We start from the raw sequence: 14,471 nt of genomic DNA on the forward strand, positions 1-14,471 counted from the left end.
CTTTTCCATATATTCTTAACAATTCTTTTTATGGAAACAAAACGATGATTGAATGCTATTTTCTTTAAGTTCTTGAGTTTGGTTCAAGAGTGAAAAATGGGAAAGAAATATTTTACCAAAAAACACCATTTCTTTAGTTTGGGTGAGCAAGGAATTAATACAAAATATGAATGCGAGAACCCTTGATAAGGTTATCTCTCAGATGAGGACAAAAAATATAGCAAAGCGCATATTACTCAAAAATGCCAAGATGCGAGTTTCTTAAAATTTCACCACTTTTGAGCACTTTTATATAAAGTGTGTTACTATCATTTTAATTGAATCAAGCAAAGGAATAGGAAAAGGGAGTAAATGCTTTTGTTCCAAAAAAAAAAGAAAGACCCGACTTACCCATTTCCATGCGTTTTTCATAAGAACTCTGAACTAAGCCGCCTCTTAGCTTATCTCTTAAGATATGGATCCGATCTTCTCCAACTAAGTAGTGATTTGAGAGGGTACGATCATCATGATTCTTGTTGTGCAAGATTATGCCATGTAGGTCTCAATTATTTTGTTGAAGTTTTGAAAATTACTATTGTGGGAATCATTTGTGTGATAATGACAACTCTACATGACATAATCTTATCTCCTCAAATTTAGACACATGCTAAGAGCTATAGTAATTAGACTCTCTTCAATTGCCACCTAATTAAAGAGGATCTGAATCTCTTAGGACGTAGACTTTCTAAATAGAATTTTTTTAAAAGTTTATACCTGAAATCTCTTTACGCCTCATTGACTCAAGCCATCGCCAAAGGATGTTTTTTTTTTATCGAGACGAGAGGGAGAGAGCAAGTTCTGTGAGTTGCAACCGAAAAGCTGTAATTATTAATTTTACCAGATTTCTAGACCGAGTTAATTCGAGGCCTATAAAGTTGCAGTCAAGGGCGGTAGGGAAAAAAAGCTGGAGAAGACGAGGACTTAAATTGAATTTGAAAGTCAGCAGCTTTACTAATTTCAAGTGCGAGAATTATAGAAGGGTGTGGAACAAAAAAGGAGGAACGTCGTCCCCCAGTCCATTACTACTACACTTCATCCGTTTCAAACCGCCATCGCAATCCAATATCTCACTCGCTCCATCACTCGGAGGCCAAAATCACAAAAAATTCATCGGTAAAAATCTATGTTTTTTTTTTAAATTTTTTTGGGGTTCTCTTTGTTAATCAATAGTTCTTATGATTCCTTGTTCTCTTACTTGATTTTGGCACTGTTTGGTGTCCTCAATCTCCTCCTCCTTACAGGTTATTAGAAAAGATTTGCATGTTACAAGAATTTGTGGGTTTTATTACGGATCACATGATATTACATTGTTCTCTCTCATATTATTGTTATTATTCTTATTATTATCTAGTTTACTGAAAATAGTTTAGCATACAAAACTCTGGTGAATGCTGTAGATTTGTAAGAAACCGAGTGTGGGCCTTTGTGAAAATTTTGGGTATTTTTTAAGAGAATATCTTATGTTAAATGCACGTTATCAATGATTGGGAGTCTGTGAGCTTGTGTTTGTTGGAGATTTGTGGAATATCAAAATTGACTGTAATTGTTGATGGAAATGTATGTGTCAGTATTAATGGAATTTTCACCCAGTTTTACGAAATGGCCTCTGTGTACTAGCCTTATTAACTATTACAGGGATGTAACTCTGTAACGTTAAAGTTTCATCTTATTCTTGGCTATTGTATGTTCCTTTCTCATATATTTCAGGTATGTCAAGTTTGCTTGGAACTGCGATGTTCTTCATTCTAGTCCCAATCGGAGCAGAGGCTATTTAGTTCATTGTTGCTTTCATATAAGGTGCTGAAAGTTCTCTTTGCAGTCAATCGTATAACTCGCTTTTTACGTTGAAATTCTTACTGGACTTTTGAAACATCCTGGGAAAGCGAGTGACTTGAAACTTCAAATACTACTGCTCTCTGTCTTCTTTTTTCTCCTCAGCCTGTGGTACCTTCCATCAGTCCTTGATACTTGTGCAGACAAGAGCAACTAAAATGGACAATCATAAATCTACATTCATGAATGGTAAGAATAACAAGCAAGAGGTCTGTAATTTCCAAGGAGAATCGGGGAAAGATCTTTGGAAAGATGGCCTCATATTTGCTTTTGAATTTGTTCGAGGAAATAGGTTCACGAGTCCAAACAAATTACGTAAAGGTGTTCAAAATGTAAATAATAGGCGAACCATCCATCGTGTAACCGAACCAGAATCTTTAATAGACCTTAATAGCAGTACTCCAAATGAAGCAGCTGAAGGAGCTTCCCACATTGATGATAATAAAGAAACCTTGAAGCAATACATAACACAGTTATATGATAGCCATTGGGTTCCTATCGGATGGGAAAGGATAAAAGAACTGGTTCAAATGGTGCAAGTTGATGCAAATTGGGCTTCGCAACAGATAAACTTAGAGGAGGATGAGGACGATTTTACAGTTGCTGATGTTGTCGCACCTTATTGGGAGCGTCCAACGGGGCCCACATGGTGGTGTCATGTTAATCCTGCATGTCAATCCATTCAATCCTGGCTAAGTAGTGCTCAGTGGCTGCATCCTGCCATCAGTATTGCTCTCAGAGATGAAAGCCGTTCAATCCTGGCTAAGTAGTGCTCAGTGGCTGCATCCTGCCATCAGTATTGCTCTCAGAGATGAAAGCCGGCTTATAAGTGAACGCATGAAGCACCTTTTATATGAGGTAATCTTTATTCAGCGTCATGTTTTAATACTGTCTTTCATGATTAGATGGACATATGCTTACGCAATTTGCTCAGGTCCCAGTTAGGGTGGCAGGTGGTCTGTTATTTGAGCTCTTGGGGCAGTCCGTTGGTGACCCATTTTGTGACGAAGATGACATACCTATTGTGCTTAGATCTTGGCAAGCTCAAAACTTTTTAGTAACTGCATTGCATGTCAAAGGCTCTGCATCGAACATAAATGTCCTGGGGATCACAGAAGTTCAGGTATTTAAAACATAGAAGAGATGGCCCTGAGAAAATTGATCTTTGCGGATTATCCAGTTTTTTATTTACGTCCAGACTCCAGTGATTGGCTTCTCCCATTATGATCAGTTCATTTGTCTATAATATACTTTTTCTGCAGGAGCTTCTTCTTGCTGGTGGGAGTACAGCTCCTAAGTCAGTTCATGAAGTCATAGCACATTTGGCATGCCGACTTTCTCGATGGGATGATAGGTAATTTAACTCCATTACATATTCTAAGCAACAATCTTAAATTATAATATTTTTCTTTAAGCTGCATTTGTCTTCTATGTTGATTGTCAAAAAACTTGAGATGTGATAGACTTTTTTCCAAACAATAAAGATTGACTTGATGAAATTGGATCTTATATGTATTTGTCAAACAAAGTTAAATCAAGTTCCTCTTGTTTTCTGCATTTTCTTCAACCTGAGTATGAAATATCTTGATTAGTTGTGTGGGAAAAAAAGGAGAGAGGTGAATAGTTTTTTTTCTCCCTCCATTATTGTTCCTACTTCTATGACCACTGACCAACTACGGCCTACTTGGACGAATTCCTGAGGTAGGTGCTGTGGACCAGCTTCTAGGATGTTGATCTGTGGCGCCCCGAAAGCACAAAACTTTATCTTTCCTCACAACTATAATGTCGACCTTGGAGGTTTCTTTCAGCTTTCGAAAGATCAAAAAGCATGAGACAATCTCCCATGCAGCTCTTAACCAAGTATTGCACCATGTTTCAAGACTAGAATATGTAGCCAAATTTTAGTTAAAGAAAACGAGTTTAACCGTGTTATGATAGCCTACCCAAGGTTATCGATATCGGATAGCATCGTGTAGCGGTGAGGCATCGCTAAGGCTATTTAGGGCTATTACAGCAAAATAGCTGTAAAAAGCTCAAAGTCAAATAACGATCTAATTTAGATATATATAAATATTAAAAGGGAGCTCACGGCGAGAGGAGGTGAGATGAAGTGCTGAGGGAGGTGCCATAGGGAGGTGCCAGAGGCTATGGAAGGCGGCAGGAGTATGCCGGAAAGCGAGGGAGGCAGTGGGATGTAGTTGTTGCGGGTCAAGTTTAACTTTAAAAAATAAATAAATGTCAAACCGCTTTTAAATTGCGATAAAAAATGGATTTTGCCCTCAATCGCCTGTTACTCACTACTGTGGTGCGATATTGGCCTCTTTTGCAAGCGAAAAATGCATATTTCGTAATATGTCACCGTTATTGGGCGACAGTGTAGCTTAGCGGGAAGGGACCGCTAACACTATTAGCGTCGCTATTGCAGGACTATTTACCGCTATTTATAACAGTGAGCCTACCATGACTAGTAGTAGTTTGTGCATGTGCATCAGTATAGATCATATCTGATTTACTTTGTACTCTTTCATTTTTATATCGAATTTGCTTCACCTTCCTAACCATATTTCTGCAATTTATGTATAATTTTAATCTTTTCTCTCTTTCTTTTATTTCAACAATTATCATGTGCTCAAGTACACACTGGTACAGGTTTGCTTGACATAATCTTTCAGGCATTAGTATTTTTCGCACTCAATGACCCCTACGCTGCCCTATCTTATCACGTATTGTTATAAATATTTCCAACGTTTTGAGTTTTGCTTATGAGCGCTGTTATTTGGATGTTTACAGGCTTATTGTTATAAATATTTCCAACGTTTTGAGTTTTGCTTATGAGCGCTGTTATTTGGATGTTTACAGGCTGTTTCGGAAGTTTGTTTTTGGAGCAGCAGATGAAATTGAGTTGAAATTTGTAAATAGGTACAATCAGGTGCTCACTTTAAATCATAGCATGTTAGGAAACAGTATTTCTTTAAGAATATCAGCTCTTGTAATATCTTGATTATACTCTTTTGTCTTGCTGGTTCATAAATTTTTTATTATCTCTGGACCAGGAGAAGTCGTGAAGATCTTAATCTACTGAGTCTAATATTAAACCAAGAGATTAGAAGATTAGCGACACAGGTACTTGGAAGTACTTCTCTGGTTTGTAAAGCCTTCATCTTCTTTAAAAACAAGATTTAGATTTGGCATCATGTCTTCACAGTACTTTCTATACATAGCGATGCTGGAGTTATTATAATTTTATGCACTGGTCTACTTCCCCCATTTTAGAGATATTGACCTGTGAATGCATTCTATTTTTTTATTTATTGTATGTCATTTGCATCTCTTGTTTATTATATTCATGTCATTATTTATTATGAATAAGTTGCTCCAGATATTGGTTTGTGCTCAGCAGGGACTTAAAGTACCTACTTCTGCTTAATAATTTTCTTTTGTTGTTTTGTCTTTTTCCTATCGGTAGATCCCCTGAATTTATGTTTGTCAAAATTTGAAGTTCTGGAATTTCCATAGCCATATAGCAACATATGTGCTATCTGCATTAGTAGAAATTAATTTGCTGTGCATACCTCTTTCTGACCACACACAACCTTCATAGATAAGCACATTCCCTTTATGATTTTGATGGTCTTGGCTTGAGATACTGATAAGATAGGAGTCATTAGCTTTCTTTCGTATGTATGCATGCACTTAATTTATGTGAATCACCTAGTGTGCAGATACTACCAGATTACTACAAAATACTCGCATCTACGATTGTTGATTTTTCCCTTTCTGTTTTGTTTAAGGATACTTCTTAGGAACTACTTGTTCCAATCATATTTTTGGAAATTGGACTTGGTAATGCAAGTTGTTTAGCAAGAAAGGCCAAGTGCCACAGGAGCGAAAGCTACATGTTGAAGAAGACTTAGGCAATTTCTTAAATCTCCTTACCTGTTGATAAATAGCACTTTGCTTTCATAATGTAACTAACCTTTCGGTTCATGGCCATTAGACAGAACTACTAATAGTAAGTCGTAGATGACTAATAAGAAGAGGTAGTCGTTCAATAGATTTTTGAATCTCCATTACTTGCTATTTAGTGACAGGGTAAGTTTTGTTACAATCGGTTTATCAGATTGTTGTCTGTTTTGGTGAGACCATTGAAAGAAGATGAGTCAGGTTTTGTATCCGTAATAATATCATTCTCCTAGAGCGACATAAATTTTGGAGAATAGTACATACAGCATGGTGAAAAAAAAAACTTAAAACTGGCAAACATGAAGTTAATAAAGAGCCAGAATAACCTGAAAGTGTCGCTTAGAAAACCCAGATTTCTGGTTTTTCTTAATTATTCAACATATATGCAACTTTGAGTAACAGGATTCACACGTATACCTTCACGGTCTTGCACTTCGAACATTTTGATATCAAGTAGTGAAATGTAAAAAATGCATCTGTAACATGACGATGCACGAAAAAGTTGGAAACTGTTAATTTTAGACGATCGTATATTATAACTTGCACAATCATGATGATTTAGTGGGGAGGGTCAAAATCTGACACGTGTTACTTTTATGATTCATACAAAATTTATCTGAAATCTTCTGATAGTGTAGTCTTTTATTTAGCGTTTGTAACATATTTATTTGAAACTCTTTTAGGTTATTAGAGTTAAATGGTCCCTTCATGCAAGGGAGGAGATTGTCTTTGAGCTTGTCCAACACTTGAGGGGTATTAACACGAGAAGCCTGTTAGAGGGAATAAAAAAGAGTACAAGGGAAATGTTGGAGGAACAAGAAGCTGTTCGTGAACGCCTCTTTACAATTCAGGATGTGTTGCAGAGTACTGTCCGTGCATGGTTGCAGGTATATGCAAAATATTCCTTGAAACATTATATTTAATTTGCACGTAATTGATTTGGGATTTTTGGTGGGCTTTTATGGTGAAGGTTTTGTTCAGATGCTCTAAGAAAGATAACATCTAGTTTTCTTTTTGTGTTAACTTCAAGTGGAAAGTTGGTAAAATAAACCCAATATAAAAATATTAGCTTGGTGATTGTACTTTCTCTATTAATTTGGTAATTTAACTCCAACGATATGATCAGCATAATTTTATAATAATATCTGCCAAAAGTTGAGTGTCTTTTTCAATGGGTAAAAAAATATGTGTTTATTTTTTGCACCAAGACCTTTTCTAGATCTGTTTTATGGATGTCTGTACGATTTGAACCAAGATTGCTCTGTTACTATTTTAAGTTCTCTCCCAGGAGACCAAAACTCCAATATTCATCGAAATATTGAAATTTTTGTTGCTTCATTGGTAATCAGGACAAAAGTCTTCGAGTTACTCACAACTTAACCATATTTGGGGGTGTTGGCCTTGTCCTCTCCATCATCACGGGGCTCTTTGGGATTAACGTAGATGGCATACTATTTGGGGGTGTTGGCCTTGTCCTCTCCATCATCACGGGGCTCTTTGGGATTAACGTAGATGGCATACCAGGGGCAGAAGGGACTCCATATGCTTTTGGCTTGTTTTCTGGGGTCCTCTTTTTCATTGGATTTGTTCTCATTGGACTCGGGATGCTATATCTTGGACTAAAGAAGCCAATTACCGAAGAGCAGGTTCAAGTGAGGAAATTAGAACTTCAACAGCTTGTATCGATGTTTCAACACGAAGCCGAAACTCATGCTAAAGTCAGAGAGGGAAGCGGAAACGTTTATAGACACAATTTGCCGCCAACAGCTGCAGATATGATTTATGATACGGACTATGTGCTTATTGCATGAAAATAGATGTTTTTGTGGTCCGTAGGAGAGTTCAGTTGAAAAGTTATTTTTATGGATGCCAGAATTACACCATATTGCATTATCTGTGAATGATTCTCGTCCCTTTGGTTCATGCGAATTTTGCAAGAAAGACAACCTGTTACCTTGGGGTCAACCGTGCTGAATCTTTCCGCTTCTGGAAAGCAAATTTTGTAGCATTTAATGTAAAGGCTAATGCGCACTTCAATACCTTAATACTTTCCTCTAGTTTGCACTTACATATATCCTCACTTGTTTTTGGTAGCATTTATGTGTCCTAAAATTTTAGAATTTACTGAGAATTTCTCTTGAATTTTTTCACGTGACACCCACAAAGCTTAGTTTAGAGCTTTCTAGGCCTTGACAAGCAAAATTGACCCGGGCAATGTTGTGGCATCTGTGTGCAAAAAAGCCAAGGAAAAAAAAACGTATAAGCTTTACTTTAAAAATATACTATACAGCTAACTGCTTGAACGAACATAAAACAAGTTAAAATAAAATATAACAATTCACACCAATATCAAACTGCTAATATACAAACTAGGTTTAAAATTGATTATTCTGACTACGCTATATCTTAGGTGATTCACAAAGTTGATGGATTTTAAGTAAATTGTGTAAAAATCCTTTTTCAAAAGTGAATGGATTTAAAAATAAATTAGAGTAAAACTTTAAATTTATAGGCTAATGAAATATCAGGACATTAGCGTCTAAAAAAGCCAAAATAGAATGGTTAAAACATTTGGCCACATTCTACACCTAACCACTTAGAAAAAGTATAGCAAGTGACAGAAAAATATAACACTTTACACCATATTCAAAATGGCTAAAATATACAACAAGTTTAAAAATAATTTGGTGAAGTATGCTGTTCTAAGAGAGATTTTCAAAGCTAGTGGGTCTAAAAATAGATGTGGGTAAAACTTCTTAGTAGCCAAAAGACCTTTCTGAAAATTGGCATCAGGACTAAAAATAAATAGGATAAAGCTTTGGGTAATTTCGGGCCAAGAACTTTCTAAGGGGATTTTCACTATTAGACCATCTCCAGCAGGAGGTGAAATTTTACCTCATTCTCTCCTGCCACATCACTTTATTTAATTCAATAATCTTCATTTCCCTATCAACTCTACAGCAGGAGATTTTTCAGAAAGTTTTTTACTTTATTTGGGACCCACCATAAACCACTTCACTTCAACATATACCCTACCATATTTATTCATTCTTTTTCCTATTTCATACATATTACTAATTTATTATTATTATTAATAATATAACTCATATATTTATAATTATAATTTATTAATAATTCAATAAATAATATATAATATTTAAATATATATTATTAATTTAATTTTCAATAATATTTTTATGTTAACATAAAATAACACACGATTTTATTAAGCATACGGAAAACCAAACACACCCAAATTATTAAAAACATGCCAGAAAACACACACTAAATTGGTAAATCTAATCGGAGGTTGTCCCAAACTTCTGCCAAATGTGCTCGATGAGATCCTTCTTCAGCTGAATATGTTGGGTCTTATCTCGTAGTTCCGCTCTAGTCTGATTATCTGCCTCAGATCGGTGTTGAACATGGACTTGAAACTCCGGCAACACGTCTGTTTGAACATTGAAAGAGGCGCTAGAGCTAGCATTGTTCGACGGTTCAAAGTCGATATTTTCCCAGTTTCGCGAATACGTATCTCGTTCATCCTCTACTATCATGTTATGTAAAATAATGCACGCCCTCATTATTTTTCCTAAGACATCAAGATCCCACATTCTAGCTGGTTGGCGGACAATAGCGAAGCGTGCTTGGAGTACCCCGAATGCGCGTTCCACGTCCTTCATGTATGATTCCTGTTGTTTGGCAAAAAATTGATGTTTGTTGCCTTGGGGCATTTGAATTGACTGCACGAAGACAGGCCACTTAGGGTAGATTCCGTCGGCAAGATAGTATGCAAGATTGTACTCCCGCCCATTCACGGTGAAGTTTACCCGTGGAGCTTCACCCGACTCAATGTCGTCAAAAACCGGTGACCTATCTAGTACATTTATGTCATTCAAACTACCAGGAAGCCCTGAAAAAGCATGCGATATCCACAAATCATATGACGCAACTGCCTCGAGGATAACTGTTGCCGTCCCCTTGTGTCCACTAGTAAACCGCCCTTGCCAAGCCTTAGGACAAATTTTCCACTGCCAGTGCATGCAATCAATACTTCCAATCATCCCTGGGAATCCACGTTCCTGTCCAACTTGGAGCAACCTCTGCAAATCTTCCACATTTGGTCGTCGTAAGTATTCATCTTGAAACAATGCTATTACCCCTTCGCAAAACTTGCGAGTACACTCGATAGCAGTGGATTCTCCTATCTTGACGTACTCATCACAAGCATCGGCTGCGACTCCATATGCGAGCATGCGTATGGCAGCCGTACACTTCTGGATAGGCGTTAACCCAAGCTTGCCCGCATTATTGCGCCGTTGTGTGAAGTAATCGTCGTAATTTGATATAGAGTCCACAATTCGTAGAAAGAGAGGCCTTTTCATTCGATACCTGCGTCGGAACTGGGCGTCAGTGTAAGTGCATGACTCGGCAAAGTAGTCGGCCATGAGTCTCTCATGCGCTGCATGATGATCTCTATGTATGGATTTCCTCTTACGTGGTTGTTCGCTTCTCCTTTGCAATTCTTCAAGAAGTTCTCGCTGCCTATCAAGTATTTTTTCTTCTATTTCCCATTGTTGTTGGAACTCTTCTAGACTAAACTCATTTAGGAAAGGATCCATTGGATGCTATGATTTTTGAAATGTTGATAGGTATACTTATGATGTGCATCTGATCAGTTTATATAATGAAGGGTAGTTGTTCAAATAATTGAATTCACATGCAATTGCAGAGACATGTGTCATAGGGCATGCATGTGCAGAGAGTTGTCAATTCATATTTTGTATTATTATGCAGGTGTAGTCATTTCATCCTTTGTATTTTTTGCAGTGAAAGGTCAATTCAACATTTGTTTGTTTTTGCAGTGAGAGGTCAATTCATATTTTGTATTATTATGCAGGTGTAGTCATTTCATCCTTTGTATTTTTTGCAGTGAAAGGTCAATTCAACATTTGTTTGTTTTTGCAGTGAGAGGTCAATTCATATTTTGTATTATTATGCAGGTGTAGTCATTTCATCCTTTGTATTTTTTGCAGTGAAAGGTCAATTCAACATTTGTTTGTTTTTGCAGTGAGAGGTCAATTCATATTTTGTATTATTATGCAGGTGTAGTCATTTCATCCTTTGTATTTTTTGCAGTGAAAGGTCAATTCAACATTTGTTTGTTTTTGCAGTGAGAGGTCAATTCATATTTTGTATTATTATGCAGGTGTAGTCATTTCATCCTTTGTATTTTTTGCAGTGAAAGGTCAATTCAACATTTGTTTGTTTTTGCAGTGAGAGGTCAATTCATATTTTGTATTATTATGCAGGTGTAGTCATTTCATCCTTTGTATTTTTTGCAGTGAAAGGTCAATTCAACATTTGTTTGTTTTTGCAGTGAAAGGTCAATTCATATTTTGTATTATTATGCAGGTGTAGTCATTTCATCCTTTGTATTTTTTGCAGTGAAAGGTCAATTCAACATTTGTTTGTTTTTGCAGTGAAAGGTCAATTCATATTTTGTATTATTATGCAGGTGTAGTCATTTCATCCTTTGTATTTTTTGCAGTGAAAGGTCAATTCAACATTTGTTTGTTTTTGCAGTGAGAGGTCAATTCATATTTTGTATTATTATGCAGGTGTAGTCATTTCATCCTTTGTATTTTTTGCAGTGAAAGGTCAATTCAACATTTGTTTGTTTTTGCAGTGAGAGGTCAATTCATATTTTGTATTATTATGCAGGTGTAGTCATTTCATCCTTTGTATTTTTTGCAGTGAAAGGTCAATTCAACATTTGTTTGTTCCTGCAGTGAGTAGTAATTGTATCTTTTGTACTATTATGCAGTGAGAAGTCAATATCAATCGGCTTTATTGAACCATAAACAACAATTTTATTCAAACATTAACAACACTTTTATTAATACATTCAACAAACATAGGCATGCACACAACTCCAAAATTAAACAAACGGCACACAAAAACATCAGAAAGAAAACACACAATCATAACTTCCTGAGAATGTCTTATTTTCCAAACAGGTTCTTCCTCAACATATTATAAGCTTCTTCATCTTCATCGTCACGATCTGGTTTGTTTTTCAAGAATAACCACATCTCCATATTCTTGGAATGAGCCAGGTTATTCATAGCTGAAGCAGTACTTGATCTTTTCTCTTCAAATTTTTCATGAGCACTGACTAGCTTAGATAACTCCTCCTCAATTGCCCCCTTTGATTTCCTTGACACAGATGTTTTACTAGAGGAAGCTCTAGCTTTCTTCTTTGCCACGTCCCTACCCTCTGGACGTACAAGGGTAGGAGTTGATGATTCAACATCCTCACCACTACTCTTTCTTTTAGAGCCACTACTACCGGATGCATTTCCTCCTGTCATATATTTGGGTTGATTACGAACCACCTTCCACTCATCCACCAAATTAAACGTCGTACCTATTTTCTCAAAGTACAACTCTCTTGCCTTGGATATGTAGTTTTCATCGGACCAACCGCTACGCTTCTCCCTACATGCAGTACTGTAGCAGCCAATGAAACTGGATATCTTTCTGTTGATGTCTTTGAAATGACTATGGCACCGAGACACAATCCTCTCCTTTCCACTTTTGGCGTTCTCATTCACGTACTGTGTAATTTTACCCCAGAAAGTTTCACCCTTTTGGTTGTTCCCCAACTCACTATCATTACTAACGTGAAAATAACCAGTTAGTAAAAGTATGTTGTCTTCGGTGGTCCAAGTTTCATAACTTGATCTCTTTGCTGATTGTTGGGTTGGAGGGACAAAACTGTGAGGAGTATCCCCACCAACATTTCCCAAAGACATTTGGGTGGAAAATTCTGGGATATCTGTAGATCCGCTACTAAACCGGGGTGTCGCTGGCTCACTCGACTCCGTGTTAGGACAATTCATATGGGAGGGAACATAGCTGCTTCCCGGAACTGGAGGATAACCGTAAGGAAGATAAGGATATTGCATGCCGAAATTTGGTTGCATCATATACGGCATTTGAAAATTGGGCTGAATGACACAAAGTTAGTCTCTATTTATAGAGTTTGAAAAATAAAAATTAATGGTATAAAAATTATAAATTAATTCATTGTATTTATCTCAAAAAATATCAAATAAAAATAAGGAGGAAAAAAATAAAGCTTGCCCAATAGAAATTCGCCATGTGTCCGCTTGCATCAAGGCGCGCGCGTGGGCTTGTCAGATTCATCCGGGGTGAAATTTTCACCCTCTCTCCGATCTCATTTATTTCACCCCACAAAAAATCCCCAGCTGCCTTCAAATACCCCACAAAAAATCCCCTGCTGCATATGGTCTTAGTCCCTTAAATCTGTCTTATTTACTAAGTTATTCAAATCGTCGAAATTTCTATTGGCTTAGCTCCACAAATCACTGAAAATGTTATTAGGTTTTCTAATTCTCATAATCTTTTTTAAATTTATCTATCTAGTTGCAGCTTCTACCCTAGAATGAATGGACTTAATCCAAAATATATTAAGAATAAAGGCCAAAATATATTAAGAATCAAGGAACCTAATAGCAATTTTTATGATTTCGAGGGACTAAATTTTTAATAACACAAGAACTTAGGGTCCCAAGAGCAAATTTCTTGATTTCAGGGATTAATTTACAATATGAAAGATTTAAGGGACTACTATTCAAAAAACTTTTCCATGTAGGTGGGTTCCAAATTAAATGGTGTAAACTTTGGGTTTATTAGTGAAATAAGAATTTTGAAAATAAACCTTTTTAAAGTAGTTGGTATGAAAATCATTAATATTGCTATAAGTTCCAAAATTCTATAGTTATCAGTCCATCAAATCATTGAAATTATTATTCGGTCCTATACTTCTCGTAGTCTTTTCAAATTAATCTCTCTAGTTGTTGCTTCAACCATCATAGGAGGCACTGATTTTAAATAACTCAAGAATTAATGGGCCTAATAGAAATTTTAATGATTTAAAGGGACCTATTCTAAATAAGTTAATAATTGTGAGACCTAGTAGTATTTGTCATGTTTTTGAGGGACTAATTTCAAAAAATATGATAAGAGACTAATAGTAAAAAAAACTTATGTAAAGTTGGTGCGTTTTGAAAGTAAAAGGGGGTAAACCCTGAGTTTATTGGTAAATTTTTTTTGGAAAAAAGCCTTTTTCAAGAAGAGGGTTTGAAAGTAAACAGGATGGAACTTTGGGTTTAGAAGTAAAAGGAAAAAGAAGCCAGGAAAAAGGTGTGGAGGCTAGGGTTAGAACCTGGATCTCTAATGTAGTGAGAAAATGCAATACCATTTAGCCTAGTAAGTAGTAACTCTGTACCACATAAACATAAAACACATTACATAGCATGAACAGTGCAAAACCCAATAATTTTACTCTACAGATAAATGTTCATAGAATTCATTGCAGACCTACAATAATTTTATCTAAAAATATAGCTCATGTAGATTTAAAACAGAACCAGGGTAATCGATTAAAAAAGTTAAAATAGTTCTAAAATTAGCTTGTGAATATCATAAAGAAAACTTCTAATGTTTTTATAACAGAAGGTAAATGTGCAGGTTTTAGAAACTTCAGAGTATATAAGCGCTGGCAAACACAAGTGAGGTGTAAGTGTACAGTAAAGAAAACTGTAAGG

At 36.2% G+C, this 14,471-nt stretch overlaps 3 protein-coding genes across 4 annotated transcripts; 1 reads left to right on the forward strand and 2 right to left on the reverse strand.

Annotated features, from left to right (window-relative positions):
- Positions 832 to 7,931, forward strand: LOC109842704. 2 transcript variants are annotated; one of them, XM_020411564.1, is made up of 11 exons: positions 832 to 1,152; positions 1,747 to 1,836; positions 1,978 to 2,613; positions 2,684 to 2,730; positions 2,807 to 2,995; positions 3,135 to 3,226; positions 4,732 to 4,791; positions 4,926 to 4,995; positions 6,519 to 6,722; positions 7,185 to 7,278; positions 7,348 to 7,931. In XM_020411564.1, exons 3-11 carry the CDS (start codon positions 2,031 to 2,033, stop codon positions 7,644 to 7,646), a joined length of 1,638 nt encoding a protein of 545 aa, XP_020267153.1. In that variant the 5' UTR covers positions 832 to 1,152; positions 1,747 to 1,836; positions 1,978 to 2,030; the 3' UTR covers positions 7,647 to 7,931. The 2 variants fall into 2 exon arrangements, with proteins under 2 accessions (XP_020267153.1, XP_020267152.1); XM_020411563.1 differs by having other exon boundaries at positions 1,747 to 2,589; positions 2,660 to 2,730.
- On the reverse strand, positions 9,058 to 10,690 carry LOC109842705. The gene is made up of 2 exons (XM_020411566.1): positions 9,835 to 10,690; positions 9,058 to 9,735 (listed from the first exon to the last, which is right to left on the reverse strand). The coding sequence occupies exons 1-2, from the start codon at positions 10,455 to 10,457 to the stop codon at positions 9,135 to 9,137; spliced, it is 1,224 nt and encodes a 407-aa protein (XP_020267155.1). The 5' UTR covers positions 10,458 to 10,690; the 3' UTR covers positions 9,058 to 9,134.
- On the reverse strand, positions 11,841 to 12,836 carry LOC109841633 (glutathione S-transferase T2-like). The gene has a single exon (XM_020410585.1). The coding sequence runs from the start codon at positions 12,834 to 12,836 to the stop codon at positions 11,841 to 11,843; it is 996 nt and encodes a 331-aa protein (XP_020266174.1).

This window comes from Asparagus officinalis, chromosome 5, assembly GCF_001876935.1.
Source record: "Asparagus officinalis chromosome 5, Aspof.V1, whole genome shotgun sequence".
NCBI classification, from domain to species: Eukaryota; Viridiplantae; Streptophyta; class Magnoliopsida; order Asparagales; family Asparagaceae; genus Asparagus; species Asparagus officinalis.